General features: G+C 45.6%; 2 protein-coding genes across 2 annotated transcripts in view; one reads left to right on the forward strand and one right to left on the reverse strand.

Annotated features, from left to right (window-relative positions):
• OTX1 (orthodenticle homeobox 1) overlaps window positions 1-14,870 on the reverse strand; it is a 388,453-nt gene that overhangs the window by 249,447 nt on the left and 124,136 nt on the right. The gene's annotated exons all lie outside the window — the stretch shown is intronic.
• Window positions 1-14,870, forward strand: part of WDPCP (WD repeat containing planar cell polarity effector) — a 224,595-nt gene that overhangs the window by 122,892 nt on the left and 86,833 nt on the right. Inside the window, exons 12-14 of the mRNA XM_075266977.1 lie at window positions 1,058-1,181; window positions 6,758-6,821; window positions 14,650-14,752. Of these exons, the coding sequence (XP_075123078.1) occupies window positions 1,058-1,181; window positions 6,758-6,821; window positions 14,650-14,752 (291 nt within the window). The remainder of the gene's footprint in view (window positions 1-1,057; window positions 1,182-6,757; window positions 6,822-14,649; window positions 14,753-14,870) is intronic.

Consider the following 14,870-nt stretch of genomic DNA (forward strand, 5'->3'; position numbering starts at 1 on the left):
GGAGTGGAGGGGCTGGGCGCTGGAAAGCAACAAGAGCGCAACAAGAGCAATGGAGACGTCCTGGTTGTACCCAACAAATTCATTCATATCAGCAAAACAAGGCACGGCTTAGGTAGCAGAAGAATGCATTTATTCACATGAGTCCTGGCTATCTGACTCTGCTTGTAGTTCAGTAGGGGGGTTTCTGGTTACAGTCTCTCTCTATGTCTAAGGGCTAGTTCACACGGAGTAAAATGGTTCGGATTATGATGTGGGAAGCCGTGTCAGAATCCGGACCAAAATGCGCCTGCCGTGGCTAGCTGCAACTGGTGCGGCCTCCGCTATGAATTAGGCCCAAATGAATGGGTCTAGTTGGGAGGGAGGTGTCGCGAGATGTCCTTGACTGATTCAGCAGTGGAATCCGCATGAAGAAAGGGCAAATCGCTTCTTTTTTCCTTGTTCAGGAACAAACCGCTCACGGAAAATGGAACTGACTGGCTCCCAATGATTTTTTGAGCCGGATTCTGACCCGAATTCCGAGTCAAAATCTGGCTCATTTGACTCTGTGTGAACTAGCCCTAACACTTCTGTCCTGAGGTTATACTGCTCTCCCTCTCCCCCTCTCTCCACTGGACTGAGATTGTGACCATTTTTGTGAGAGTTTAAAAAGTCTTAACATTTTTTTGAAAAACACCAACCAGACCCCCCTTTAAAGCCGACAATGATGCAGTCTACTTACACAAATATTAAGCACTGTTGGGTTTTTTGTGACTAGACGTCATAGTCCCAGCACCCTCGGGGTCAGTGCCACTTCATAGACTTGCATTAGTGAAGGAGACGCAGGAAAATACATCGATCTTTGGTTGCCCGGCCAAGCTTGAGTGACGGCCAAAGCTCTAGTCTTACTGGTCAAATCCACCTTTTAGCCTGTTGCTCACACCTGTTTGGTATCGTTGTGTTCCCTGACTGATCCGGGGGCTTTTTGTAGTCGGGTTTATGTAGATCCCTCATTGTGTTGTGTGTCTGATTTGTATAACTTTGGGTATTAATCTTTATATTCCATTGTTTGTAACCGCAGGTCAGCTTGAGGCCTGCCTCGGCACCTTCTATTCCCCCGCCTGTCCTCTTCTGGACACCATTATAATGGAGTACCGAGACCCGATCAGCAGATATGCTCGGAGGTTTTTTCACCATCTCCTGAGGTAAGCATTGGTTTTAATGGGACTAAGACACTGAAATGTACCCCCGCCAGGACCCATCATCATCATCATATGTCCATCCTAAATCTTGCACCTGCCAGTCCTACATGATGAAAGCGAGCTTTTTTTAGGTTGACATGATATGAAACTCACACATTTTTCTTGGAATATTTCTTTTGAATTGTGAGATTTTTAGCCAATTTCAAAATACAATGGGATAAAAAACATTCTCAAAAATGCCCCGAGCAACCAATCAGATCTTTGCTTTTATTTCTGCTCTGCGCTAAGGAAAGCTGGAACCTGATCGGTAGCCACAGAAAACTCTAAAACTTTGTCTCTGCCTCAATAAAAAATGAACCTGTGCCAATCTATGTAGATGAATTTCTTCCTCTATGAAGCTCTACGTGATAGATCACTTGTCATAGAACAGAAGAGTTAGTTATTGGAAAAGTAAGAACATCCTGTTTGTTGACTGTGAGCCTATTGGGTGACACGCCAGGTAATTGCCTAACCCTGTACAATGGTGTCTCCGTGAGTCTCATAGGCTTTGAATGGAGCCGGAAGCGCAAATACTCATGTGCCAGTCTATTCTATTCCATTGTAAATCGCTCCCTCCATTACCAAGATACAGATAACTTTTGTCAAATTTAAATGAACTCTTTGGAGCAGTAGGGATGTTGCCACTTATCTCTTTGGAGTAATGGCAGCACACTTAGTGCCCCAAATAGCTAATTTGCATATTAACAAAAATGGTGATATCTTGGCAACAAAAGCATTAATTTACAAGGGGAGAACACTGTTTGATTCAGGGGACACTTACCTATCTATCTGCAGGGCTGGGGTGATATGCTGGGTCTGGTGACAGTAACCTATCTATCTGCAGGGCTGGGGTGATATGCTGGTTCTGGTGACAGTAACCTATCTATCTGCAGGGCTGGGGTGATATGCTGGGTCTGGTGACAGTAACCTATCTATCTGCAGGGCTGGGGTGATATGCTGGTTCTGGTGACAGTAACCTATCTATCTGCAGGGCTGGGGTGATATGCTGGTTCTGGTGACAGTAACCTATCTATCTGCAGGGCTGGGGTGATATGCTGGTTCTGGTGACAGTAACCTATCTATCTGCAGGACTGGGGTGATATGCTGGTTCTGGTGACAGTAACCTATCTGTCTGCAGGGCTGGGGTGATATGCTGGTTCTGGTGACAGTAACCTATCTATCTGCAGGACTGGGGTGATATGCTGGTTTTGGTGACAGTAACTTATCTATCTGCAGGGCTGGGGTGATATGCTGGTTCTGGTGACAGTAACCTATCTATCTGCAGGGCTGGGGTGATATGCTGGGTCTGGTGACAGTAACCTATCTATCTGCAGGGCTGGGGTGATATTGCTGGTTCTGGTGACAGTAACCTATCTATCTGCAGGGCTGGGGTGATATGCTGGATCTGGTGACAGTAACCTATCTATCTGCAGGGCTGGGGTGATATGCTGGATCTGGTGACAGACTCCCTTTAACCCATTCCTGGTATTTACTGCACTATTACGGCAGATCTAATGTTTTTTCCAGCTTCCCAGAACATCTTACGGAATATTAAATGACACCATTACTAAGTACAATTTCAGCCTCCATCCACGTCTGTGAATGAAAGAATGGGAAAATGAAAAAAAATTATAGCTTTTAATAGACAGATAGTAAAAAAAAAAACAGAAATTGAAAATTGGCTGCGGCAAGAAGAGGTTAAAGCAGCCCTGGGTATAGGATTCCTTGAAACAAAAAATCACTAGCTCTTAAAAATAATTAATTCCATCATTAAGAGGGGTTTTCCGGGCTAAAAAAATGTTTTTATTTTTATTTTTAAAAAGGGTCTATTTTTGTCTATAAATGGGTTAATAAGTACACTTATAGACCTTTAGAAGTATTTTGAGTGATTTCTGGGGGTCTCTGGGAGCTCCTGGCATCTTCTGCATTTGTTTTTATGGTTCAGCTTCTTGCTATGTAACTTTCACACTATCTCCTCTCACCTCACTCCCCTCCTTCTCTCCCTCCCTCCCTTACACCCCCTCCCTGTCTCTTTAGCTATCCTGCCCACTATTATCCCTTCTCTACTAATTCAGCCCACCCCCGACTCCATCATACTTGGCGATCTTCCTTCCACATTTCTTCCTGCGAGACAACTCCTCCCTCTTTTCTGATAGTCCGGGCGCTATTCTGTGCTCTGCAGCCGGCGATCCACTGCTACCGTGCAGGCGTGGGAGGCTACAGAGTAGTGCGGGGACTATTGTGTTCGTCGGCATACAGAAAAGAGGGAGGAGCCATCCTGCAGGAGGAAGTCTGTATGGAAGAGAGGTGTGGACGGGGGGCATAATAGTGGCATTCCGGAAACGGAGAAACAGAATGACATCGGTAACTAGAAAATGTCACATGGCCCCCCTGGATATGGGTAATTATACATTTTTGATAAATTAGGTGGGGGAGGGTGTTTAGATTGGTGTAGGGATTCGCTTTCATCCCCGGACATCCCCTTTAACACCCCGCTGATGTGTCCTATTGGATACCAAATGCCGGTTGTTCGCTGTATCATTTTATCCGGGTCGGTCTTTTTGCCATGAATAATTATTTCCACCTCGGAGCGGCTGGCTCTTCTTTCTATTCATTACGTCTTGTACAAGCTGGGAGTCTGCCAACTATCCTGGTCAAGCTTCAGTCTTCCCATTTGATAATATAAATTATTCTAAGATGTTTGTGTAGTCATGTGATTCTTTCTTTAATGAGGAATACCTCGATAGTAAATGTGATTTTGCCGTTTCTTCCTCCGCATTGTGAGATTGCGATGGTATCTGTATTTCATCACCAAGATAAATAATAATAATCGTCCTATAAGGCGACATGTTCCTGAGCTGCCAGCACTGACAATGCGGTTTAATCTCTCACAATGAAAGAGTTTGGAAAGTGAAAGTTATGATTGATTATTTAAAGGCGAGGACGGTAATGTAAACAGCCCGGCGCCACCTACCAGTGACTACATGAAGCCGGCGGAAGTCGCCTCCCGGGATCTCCCTCACATTTATCACCATATTAATATGACATTCGCCTTGTAGTTCAGTATTTAAAGGGGTGTTCCAGGAATAGAAGATCAGTTTAGGAGGGGGTCGCAGACTATAGATCACTGCTGATCTCCTGTGTGAAGGAATTGCAGTGCCGGGATAAGAACAAGATTACATGGGTGACAAGGAAATGTGTAATATATCTTATTAAGGAGATCTGGCTTTTCTTCTCCTCCTTATCTTTAATCTGACTGTTGTTTACATAAGATTTGTCTCTATATTCAGCCTCACATATAGATCTCTATGGAGAAGGGACAGGTGGAGAAGGAGCTTCTGTCGGCGAGTTAATTGATGTAATGCCCGTTCTGTGCATTGGTCGCCTCTTATCTACAACCTATCGGAATGTAGCAGCAGCAATTATTGGATTGTGTTTTCTAGCAGCTTCTTTTCCTCGCTCCCGTCTTCATAGATAAATATGTAGAAAGTAACAGCCTGAAAACTGGAGAAGGAAACATATTTCTTTAACCTGATATATGATAAAGTTTCTTATATTCACGTGCACTATTCGTATATGCAAAGGTTTTCTTTATAACTGGAGGTATGCTTTAATTTAATGACGTTTCCTTGGGACACTCCTGTACCAGCGGCTGACACTGCAGCAGTCCTACCTGTGCGCCATGTACCAGGCCATGTGATGTCATGTTCTTCAGTCACATGGCCGATTTGCAGCTCGCCACCATTCAAGTGAAGGGGCTGAGCCGCTTTACCAATGTAGGGTGCTATGCTTGGGAAGTACGGAAGAGGCTGCAGCTCTCACCCAGCAGGTGTACTCCATAATGAGGGCAATAAATCATGGATTTTAATTTTAGTTCAATTAATTACATTTTGATATGAGACTATATTTTTTTACTGTTGCAAATAATAATATTTATTATTATTGTTATTATTATTATTATTATTATTATTATTATTAATAATAATAATAATAATAATAATTATTATTATTATTATTATTATTATTATTATTATTTATATTTGCTTTATTTCATAGCCATGTCAGGCACACACTTTACTGCATTGCATTTATAGACGTTGGGTCACGATGTGTTTGCTTTATGGCAGCTGTAATGAAGGAGATGGTCAGAAAAGTGTCCATAGACTAAATCCATCTTCAGGGCTACGCTCTAATACTATTCTTCTCTCATAAACATGGAGGTTGTAGGAGAGGCGATGCAAAGCCTTATCTGTGGATATAGTGTATAATGATGCTATAGTGTCTTATCTGGCTCTCAGACAATGCAATGACAACGGTCATCGTTGGTGAAATCCTCCACCCTCTAATGAAGATGAGATTACTCTGCTGACCTTGCCCCGGGCTACAGAGCAAAGCTACAAAAAATAGGAAGTCTAAACTAATGTATGTTCCAGTAAAAAATGGAAAACTGGCGTATTTGAGGATTGTTTTTATAGGTTTTAATCAGGTAAACAAGAAAACAACAAAAAACATGTCAGCTCACCCTGACGCTGCTTAGGACCTGTGAATGGATTGTGCTGTACTTCTGTTAGTTATGTTGAGTATATTCACATTCAGGCTTCACCTCGCAAATAACTCGCTTTTCTCTGCTTTCTCATCTACAAGTCCATCCTTTATTCTCCTAAATCTTCTGGTTTATCATTATATGGACATTTAAAGGGGTTGTCCCATCCCAAGGATCCTATCTGTACCGCTAGTTTATGTGGATATAAGACTTTTCCTAAATACATTACTTTATCAAAACTGCTTTCTTTGGCCGCTATCTTAATTTATTCACTTCATTGTTTACATGTGTTTCTATGACCACGGGCCCCGGACCACGGGCTTATCTGCTCAGTCCCCAAGTGGGGAGGGGGGGGGGCTGAGTGCTCGGCAGCAGCTCTGAGCTGTGTATGTCACTGCCACAGACAAGCAACAGAGCTCCTCAGATAGGGGAGGGGGGGGTGAGAGCTCTGGGATTTCTGAGCTCTTATCTCCTGCTCTTCCACTTATCAGTCGGCTTAATTTGGCTGATAAGGGCTGAGATTGGGAGTCCATTACCTCTGTATGTAATCCAGCTCTGCTTCATCAGCCTTTACATCAGCTTCATACTGTAGTGATTCATTTACAACCAATCCCTCATTACTGATTGCAAAAATAGCAGATAGCTGAGCAAGTGAAACCCCGCCCACCAATGTGCCGAGAAATCCAGGAAGTGAAGAGAGCACGCAACTGCTGAACAAGCGAGATGGGAATATCCCTTTAAGCACTTGTAGGACCGATGTAGATGAATGCAAACCCCCTCCCCCCCTCCCCAGATCAAGTAGTCCTCGCCTGCGCACCTTCCTATAACTCTGTACTGAGGGCAAAGATCCCGTATTAGGGAGAACTTCCCGACCGTCCCCCAGCAGTGTGGCAGGTGGGAGACCCCTATTAGGAGTGTTACTTCTTCTTCATCTTATTTCGTGGCGCAGGTAACGTGGTCAGTTCTTATTTGTTTTCGTTTTCTCCTTGTGTTTCAGGCATCAGCGATTTGAGAAGGCTTTTCTCCTCGCAGTGGATATTGGCGCTCGGGATCTGTTCATGGTAAGTTTATTTTATCTTGTTTTTTCCCTTCGTGCCGTAGATTAATTTTTCATTATATTTTAAATATATCTCCAATTTATGGAAAAAAAAAAAAAACTTTCACAAATGAATAGTACAGGCGACTATACGAAATGTTACGAGATCTGCTTCCTTCTCCATTGAGTTACATTTTATATATAAGTCTATGGAGAAGGCGGCTAGAGAAGACAGACAGATAACGGCACCCGGCTATTCTGTGAGTCTGCAGATAATCGGATCCAGTGCACAGAAGGAGGCGATGCATCACTTAGCATTGTCACCTTCTCATCCCCGCCCCTCTCCATAGAGTTCTGTGATAAGCGCAGACTAGCTGGGAATAAGGACACAGATCTCCTTATGAGATATATTATAACACGTCTTATGTTCTCCTGGACTATTCATGTACAAGTTGTTTCATATTCGGGGGTGCACTTATTACATGTTCTGTTGTTTATCATATTGTATTAGACGCAGGTTCACACTGCCATGTCTGTAGTCTATTGATCTCATCCCTCATAGGACTTAAGCAGCAATTGCATGACTGATGCAAACCAAGGCCTCTCCATCTAATGTAAGAAGCAGGAGACACTTTCTTGTTTAGTCACACACGTATACTGATGGTCGTGTGAACAGACTCCAATAGACAGGCAGTAGAACGATTCTAACTATCGTGTAACAAGAAGAACGTTCTCTGTAGCCATTTGTATCCAGAAGCTATCTGATAAATCTAGACCCAAGGGGTTAACATCTACATCACATTAAATCCATGTCGACATTACACAAAGCCGAGATCTTTTGAGCCAAGTCGTCACTTCCTTGTACCTGACAGCTACAGTATAAGGAAGAGCCATAAGGAAGAAAGAACTTGGCTGCGAGCGTGTGAGCTTTGTGTAATACCAACATGGGTTATAGAGTAAAGAAGATTACTAGTTTAACCCCTTTGATACTGGCACCCAGGCGCAGCGGTAGCGGCTACCTGCCCCACAATGCACCTCTGTTCTAAATGGCCCCGGATAGGTGGGGGCCCCTGACACATTCTGCATTGGGGCCTGTGATCTTCAAGTTACAACTTTGCCGGCATTTCGACGTATCATCCTGATCCTCTATAATCCGTCCCCGCTCCCTGTTTCGGATGACTCTGTGTCAGGCGGTGACTTGTGCCCATATTGCCCAGTGTTTGCCGTGCTCTTTACATGGCTGCCCAGTAAGTCTTACAATGGTGCTGAATATTAGTGTCTGGGGGTTACAGGGGGGTCTGAGTGATAAAACAAGTTATTCCTTGTCCTCTGCAGAGCGACACCACTTGCCCAGATGGGAAGATCAGGACAGGCTTAGGGGTTATCAGACCAATCTTATTTTTTCTTATGACCGCTGATCGCCATGATTTCCGCGCCATAATCTGGGTCTCAGTCCGCTGGTCAATGCAGAAACAATCGCTGAAGTCCGATGATTGTTTTTGTCCTGCTGAAGTAGTAATACAATACGAATCACATTATTCTTCATCACTTTACAGATATTGTCACGCACAAACACTTGTTCATCAGGTCAGTATTATTAGACATTGTCCCATAGAGCTCACAATCTAATTTCCCTATCAGAATGTCTTTGGAGTGTGAGAGGAAACTGGAGGAAACCCGCACAAACATGGGGAGACTATACAAACTCCTTGGGTGGATTCCAACTCAGGACTCCAACACTGCAAATGTGTAGTAACCACTGAGCCACCGCGCTGTCCGTGGTGATGTCAGCCGATCACTCGATACACACACAAACACTTATTCATCAGGTCAATGTTATTAGACAATCTCCTGTATACCTGGGGTGTCCATCGTACCCAGTGTTTGTATAGATGACGCTTTATAAACACTGGAGCCAAGACATTCTAGAACAACAATGTGACATGGACACCAAGAAGTTTTACATTTCATCCCCTCGATGTCCCTCCCACTAAATTATCCTCATCCTATACGGATCTCCATCTTCTTTGGCTCCTCACAAAGCCCCCCGTGAGGTTTTTGTTTCCAAGGACCCTTCTCACAATGTCCCAGCAAGGTTAGGGAGCCAAAGCTTCTTACCCAGCATGTTACCCCTGTGCAGCTCATTGTATGGACCTCTGCGTAACAATGGGCAGAAAACCTTTACAGAAGCTTTTCTTGGACGTCTTTGCTTTCCTCTCTTACATAATGAAGATATTATAGACTCTGTAATGGAGGTTTTAGCAGTCATGTTTATCCTATAGATGGATCTTACACCAGGACGGCTTCACTTGTGACAATTCTCTGCAGTATTAATCCCTTCTATATGTTTCTGAGGCTACACTCACATCATGCGGTTTTCTTTTACATATGTTCAGAAATTTTTTTAATCGATGCAAAAGACGGACATGAACTGACGGCCATTCATTTACATAGAGATCAGTATGAGAGAGAAACCTCTGATCCATTTCTATCTTTTTTCATTGGAGCCGCACACAGATTATTCTCAGCCTGAGATGTAAATGTGCATTCTGCAGGTCTATTGGTAATGTACAGAAGCAATTATTACATATTGATCTGAAGTGCCATGGTACCATGTCCTGACCGAGGAAGGGTCCTTGGTGGAGGCGCATACAGGGCCTGAGAAATCTGCCCACTGGGTCATTCACTTTCTTCACTTGGTAAAGACTGATCCACCGGGCCTGCCCTGAAGTTAGCCTGTCATTTCTGGATCAGACATCCAAATTTTTGGGACCCCCATAGTGGGCAGCTCCTGGCATTGTGTACATTACTCAGTCACTCTAGTGGTGGGGATCGGTACTGCAGGGCTGTCCCAGGCACGTCTGGGGGACATTGATCCTGGACGTAAAACCACAACTTAAAATACAGCAAGTGATCAATTCAGCCCTTGGCATGTAAGCAATGCGGGATGCTGCAAGCTCGGGGAAGCTGCTACTATATAGGGGTCCTCATAGCCAGACCCCCACCAATCTAAAATAGATGGTTTTTCTTATTTTTGAAGGTAGGTAGACACACCCGGAGTCCGAGGCGCTGCCAATGCCTGAGGCCGCAGGTTAGACAGAGGTTTTATCTGCAACATTATGCAACCATTGGCCGCTATGGGAGGTAATGCAGGTGCACAGCTGGTGCCACAGAACATGTCTGCACCCCAACACTGGGCGATAGTTAGGACCCCTCTCTTTATCTAATTATTTGGGTGATCATTGAGTCATTTCCTTAAGTAAGGGAACATGTAATGGGCGCCCTATCACTTTATCAAGTATTTCACAATATGTGTCATTAGAATGGCAAAGATGCCTGAAAAAAGAGATAAGTAGACAATTGGTGACCCAGAATTTCTGCCTGTCTATTATTCTGATGATCCATGTTACTTATATGCTAGAGCTCCCGGACTGCGTGACATTGTAGAGATGTGACGAGACTTATCACCAAGACTGCAGAGCAGAGACTGGAGAGCAGAGACTGGAGAGCAGAGACTGCAGAGCAGAGACTGGAGAGCAGAGACTGCAGAGACTGGAGAGCAGAGACTAGAGAGCAGAGCAGATACTAGAGAGCAGAGACTGGAAAGCAGAGGAGAGACTAGAGAGCAGAGACTAGAGAGCAGAGCCTGGAGAGCAGAGACTGCAGAGCGGAGACTGGAGAGCAGAGACTGGAGAGCAGAGCAGATAGTAGAGAGCAGAGACTGCAGAGCAGAGACTAGAGAGCAGAGACTGGAGAGCGGAGACTAGAGAGCAGAGACTGGAGAGCGGAGACTAGAGAGCAGAGACTGGAGAGCAGAGACTGGAGAGCAGAGCAGATACTAGAGAGCAGAGACTGCAGAGACTAGAGAGCAGAGCCTGGAGAGCAGAGACTGGAGAGCAGAGACTGCAGAGCAGAGACTGAAGAGCAGAGACTGGAGAGCAGAGACTGCAGAGCAGAGACTAGAGAGCAGAGACTGGAGAGCGGAGACTAGAGAGCAGAGACTGGAGAGCGGAGACTGGAGAGCAGAGACTGGAGAGCAGAGACTGGAGAGCAGAGCAGATACTAGAGAGCAGAGACTGCAGAGCGGAGACTGGAGAGCAGAGACTGGAGAGCAGAGACTGCAGAGACTAGAGAGCAGAGACTGGAGAGCAGAGCAGATACTAGAGAGCAGAGACTGCAGAGACTAGAGAGCAGAGCCTGGAGAGCAGAGACTGGAGAGCAGAGACTGCAGAGCAGAGACTGAAGAGCAGAGACTGGAGAGCAGAGACTGCAGAGCAGAGACTGGAGAGCAGAGACTAGAGAGCAGAGACTAGAGAGGAGAGACTGCAGAGCAGAGACTGCAGAGCAGAGACTGAAGAGCAGAGACTGGAGAGCAGAGACTGGAGAGCAGAGACTGCAGAGCAGAGACTGAAGAGCAGAGACTGGAGAGCAGAGACTAGAGAGGAGAGACTGGAGAGCAGAGACTAGAGAGCAGAGACTGGAGAGCGGAGACTAGAGAGCAGAGACTGGAGAGCAGAGACTAGAGAGCAGAGACTGGAGAGCGGAGACTAGAGAGCAGAGACTGGAGAGCAGAGACTGGAGAGCAGAGCAGATACTAGAGAGCAGAGACTGCAGAGACTAGAGAGCAGAGCCTGGAGAGCAGAGACTGCAGAGCAGAGACTGAAGAGCAGAGACTGCAGAGCAGAGACTGGAGAGCAGAGACTAGAGAGGAGAGACTGGAGAGCAGAGACTAGAGAGCAGAGACTGGAGAGCGGAGACTAGAGAGCAGAGACTGGAGAGCAGAGACTAGAGAGCAGAGACTGCAGAGCAGAGACTAGATAGCAGAGACTGCAGAGCAGAGCCTGGAGAGCAGAGACTGCAGAGCAGAGACTAGAGAGCAGAGACTGGAGAGAAGAAACTGCAGAGCAGAGACTAGGGAGCAGAGACTGCAGAGCAGAACCTGGAGAGCAGAGACTAGAGAGCAGAGACTGCAGAGCAGAGACTGGAGAGTAGAGACTAGAGAGCAGAGCAGAGACTAGAGAGCAGAGCAGATACTAGAGAGCAGAGACTGGAGAGCAGAGGAGAGACTGCAGAGCAGAGACTAGAGAGCAGAGACTGCAGAGCAGAGACTAGAGAGCAGAGACTGCAGAGCAGAGACTAGAGAGCAGAGACTGCAGAGCAGAGACTAGAGAGCGGAGACTGCAGAGCAGAGACTAGAGAGCAGAGCAGAGACTAGAGAGCAGAGACTGCAGAGCGGAGACTAGAGAGCAGAGACTGCAGAGCAGAGACTAGAGAGCAGAGACTGCAGAGCAGAGACTGGAGAGCAGAGACTGGAGAGCAGAGAAGAGACTGCAGAGAAGAGACTGCAGAGCAGAGACTGGAGAGCAGAGACTGGAGAGCGGAGACTAGAGAGCAGAGACTGCAGAGCAGAGACTGCAGAGCAGAGACTAGAGAGCAGAGACTGCAGAGCAGAGACTGGAGAGCGGAGACTAGAGAGCAGAGACTGCAGAGCAGAGACTAGAGAGCAGAGACTAGAGAGCAGAGACTAGAGAGCAGAGACTGCAGAGCAGAGACTGGAGAGCAGAGACTGGAGAGCAGAGAAGAGACTGGAGAGCAGAGACTAGATAGCAGAGACTGGAGAGCAGAGACTGGAGAGCAGAGACTGCAGAGCACAGACTGGAGAGCAGAGACTGGAGAGCAGAGACTAGAGAGCAGAGACTGCAGAGACTGGAGAGCAGAGACTGGAGAGCAGAGACTAGAGAGCAGAGCAGAGACTGCAGAGCAGAGACTAGAGAACAGAAACTGGAGAGACTGGAGAGCAGAGACTAGAGAGCAGAGCAGAGACTGCAGAGCAGAGACTAGAATGCAGAGACTAGAGAGCAGAGACTGGAGAGCAGAGACTGGAGAGCAGAGACTGCAGAGCAGAGACTGGAGAGCAGAGACTAGAGAGCAGAGACTAGAGAGCAGAGACTAGAGAGCAGAGACTGCAGAGCAGAGACTGGAGAGCAGAGACTGGAGAGCAGAGACTGGAGAGCAGAGACTAGAATGCAGAGACTAGAGAGCAGAGACTGCAGAGCAGAGACTGGAGAGCAGAGACTAGAGAGCAGAGACTGGAGAGCAGAGACTGGAGAGCAGAGACTAGAGAGCAGAGACTAGAGAGCAGAGACTGCAGAGCAGAGACTGGAGAGCAGAGACTAGAGAGCAGAGACTAGAGAGCAGAGACTGCAGAGCAGAGACTGGAGAGCAGAGACTAGAGAGCAGAGACTAGAGAGCAGAGACTGCAGAGCAGAGACTGGAGAGCAGAGACTAGAGAGCAGAGACTAGAGAGCAGAGACTGCAGAGCAGAGACTGGAGAGCAGAGACTAGAGAGCAGAGACTAGAGAGCAGAGACTGCAGAGCAGAGACTGGAGAGCAGAGACTGGAGAGCAGAGACTAGAGAGCAGAGACTAGAGAGCAGAGACTGCAGAGCAGAGACTGGAGAGCAGAGACTAGAGAGCAGAGACTGGAGAGCAGAGACTGCAGAGCAGAGATTAGAGAGCAGCCTCGGTGCAAGGAGGGAGGAAAAAGGCAACGCAAAACAATACCAGGAATCCTGAGCGGGATCCTTAGGATGGTCATGTGTTTTCTCCTATTGAGAATGCAGGCTAGACCTTATAAATAAACTTACCACTAATATAACTCTGTAACCACATGGGAACATTTTTGGTGCATTTTCCTTTAATCTTTAATTTTTTACTAAGTTCTCAGTTCAGGATTGCCAGACCCCCCTCCCCCATCATAATAGGCTTTGTATATATGTGTATAATATGAATTTGTAAAGCAGGTGTGTCAGTTCAGTAAGTGTTAATATTCTTCTGTATCACGTGTGACTTCTTATCTGGCTCTGGGTCACCACCTTAGATCTTCTGGCATTTATTACTCAGTCTTTGGCTTATTATCTGGTTTCCGGTGAGTCTTCTCATCGCCTGTATATCATGTGCTGTTGTGTACGCTTGCACCGTAGATGTTCTCACTGCATGAAATCCTTAGCTTCAGTCTTTTTGTGTGGGTATTGCACGGTTCATTCTGTATTGTGCAACTTAATAAATTAATGTCCTTTAGATGGGAAACTGCAGATTGTCCTCTATTCCAATTATAGTACATAGATCTTTGCAATTGTAGGGAGTGCAAGTCCAATTGGAGGGAACCGCACACCCCTTTGCTTGCAATACACAAATCTATCTATAAATGTGTCATTAATACTGATTGTGAATATCTATTATCTCACTGCCACTCACTTTCCATCTCCATATTCCTAGTAGATTTATATTTCCACCAGGTTTCCTGATTTTCCCCATCACTTTCTTACAATAGATTTGTATTTGGCGCACAGATCGTTAATGTCTCGTTTAATTAGCTAAATAAACAATTTGGGGACATTTATTTCCAGCCGTTCTGCGGCATTAAATAGCCCCCGGCGCTTCCATTAGAATAACATAAGGTCTCAATTAAAAGCCTGTGAAGCGGCCTAATCTCGGACGGTATATACTGTATATTCAAAGGTGTCTTTGTCACAAATTACAGATTCCAGCAGTGGACTTTTCAAAGGCATAGGTTGGTCAGAAAGTGCAGCCTAAGCTGACAAGTAAAATCTCTGCTTTTTACTTCCTGCAATGTGTTTGATTGCCGGGCTGGAGATAAGCGGCGCGTAAGATGATACATTTGCATCGCGCAAGAATGAAAATTGAGAAAATTAAAACGTAACTGTGGGTTCATCAGTCCTGTCTATGTTCTGTGATCTGGGCAATAAAAGATTCTTTTTCTTTGAAATTCTTCTTTGTTGTGCGCCCGAGATTCATTTTAGATTAATCTTTTATTTTGCTTTATTTCCAAAGGACATCCATTACCTTGCACTAGATAAGGGTGAATGGGCACTAGCGAAAGTGGCAAAGAAAAAGGCTGAGGAAATAGATGCAGAATCAATAAGCGCTGGAGTTGGTAAGAATTAAGGTTATTTAAAAAGCTGCTTTTTTTTTTTCCAATCAATACTTTTTCTGTAACCGCCGCAACGTTACAAATGTGGGGGGCGATTGGTTCGTTCCCAGGGAAAAAGAAT

The sequence above is a fragment of the Leptodactylus fuscus genome, chromosome 3, assembly GCF_031893055.1.
Source record: "Leptodactylus fuscus isolate aLepFus1 chromosome 3, aLepFus1.hap2, whole genome shotgun sequence".
Taxonomy (NCBI): domain Eukaryota; kingdom Metazoa; phylum Chordata; class Amphibia; order Anura; family Leptodactylidae; genus Leptodactylus; species Leptodactylus fuscus.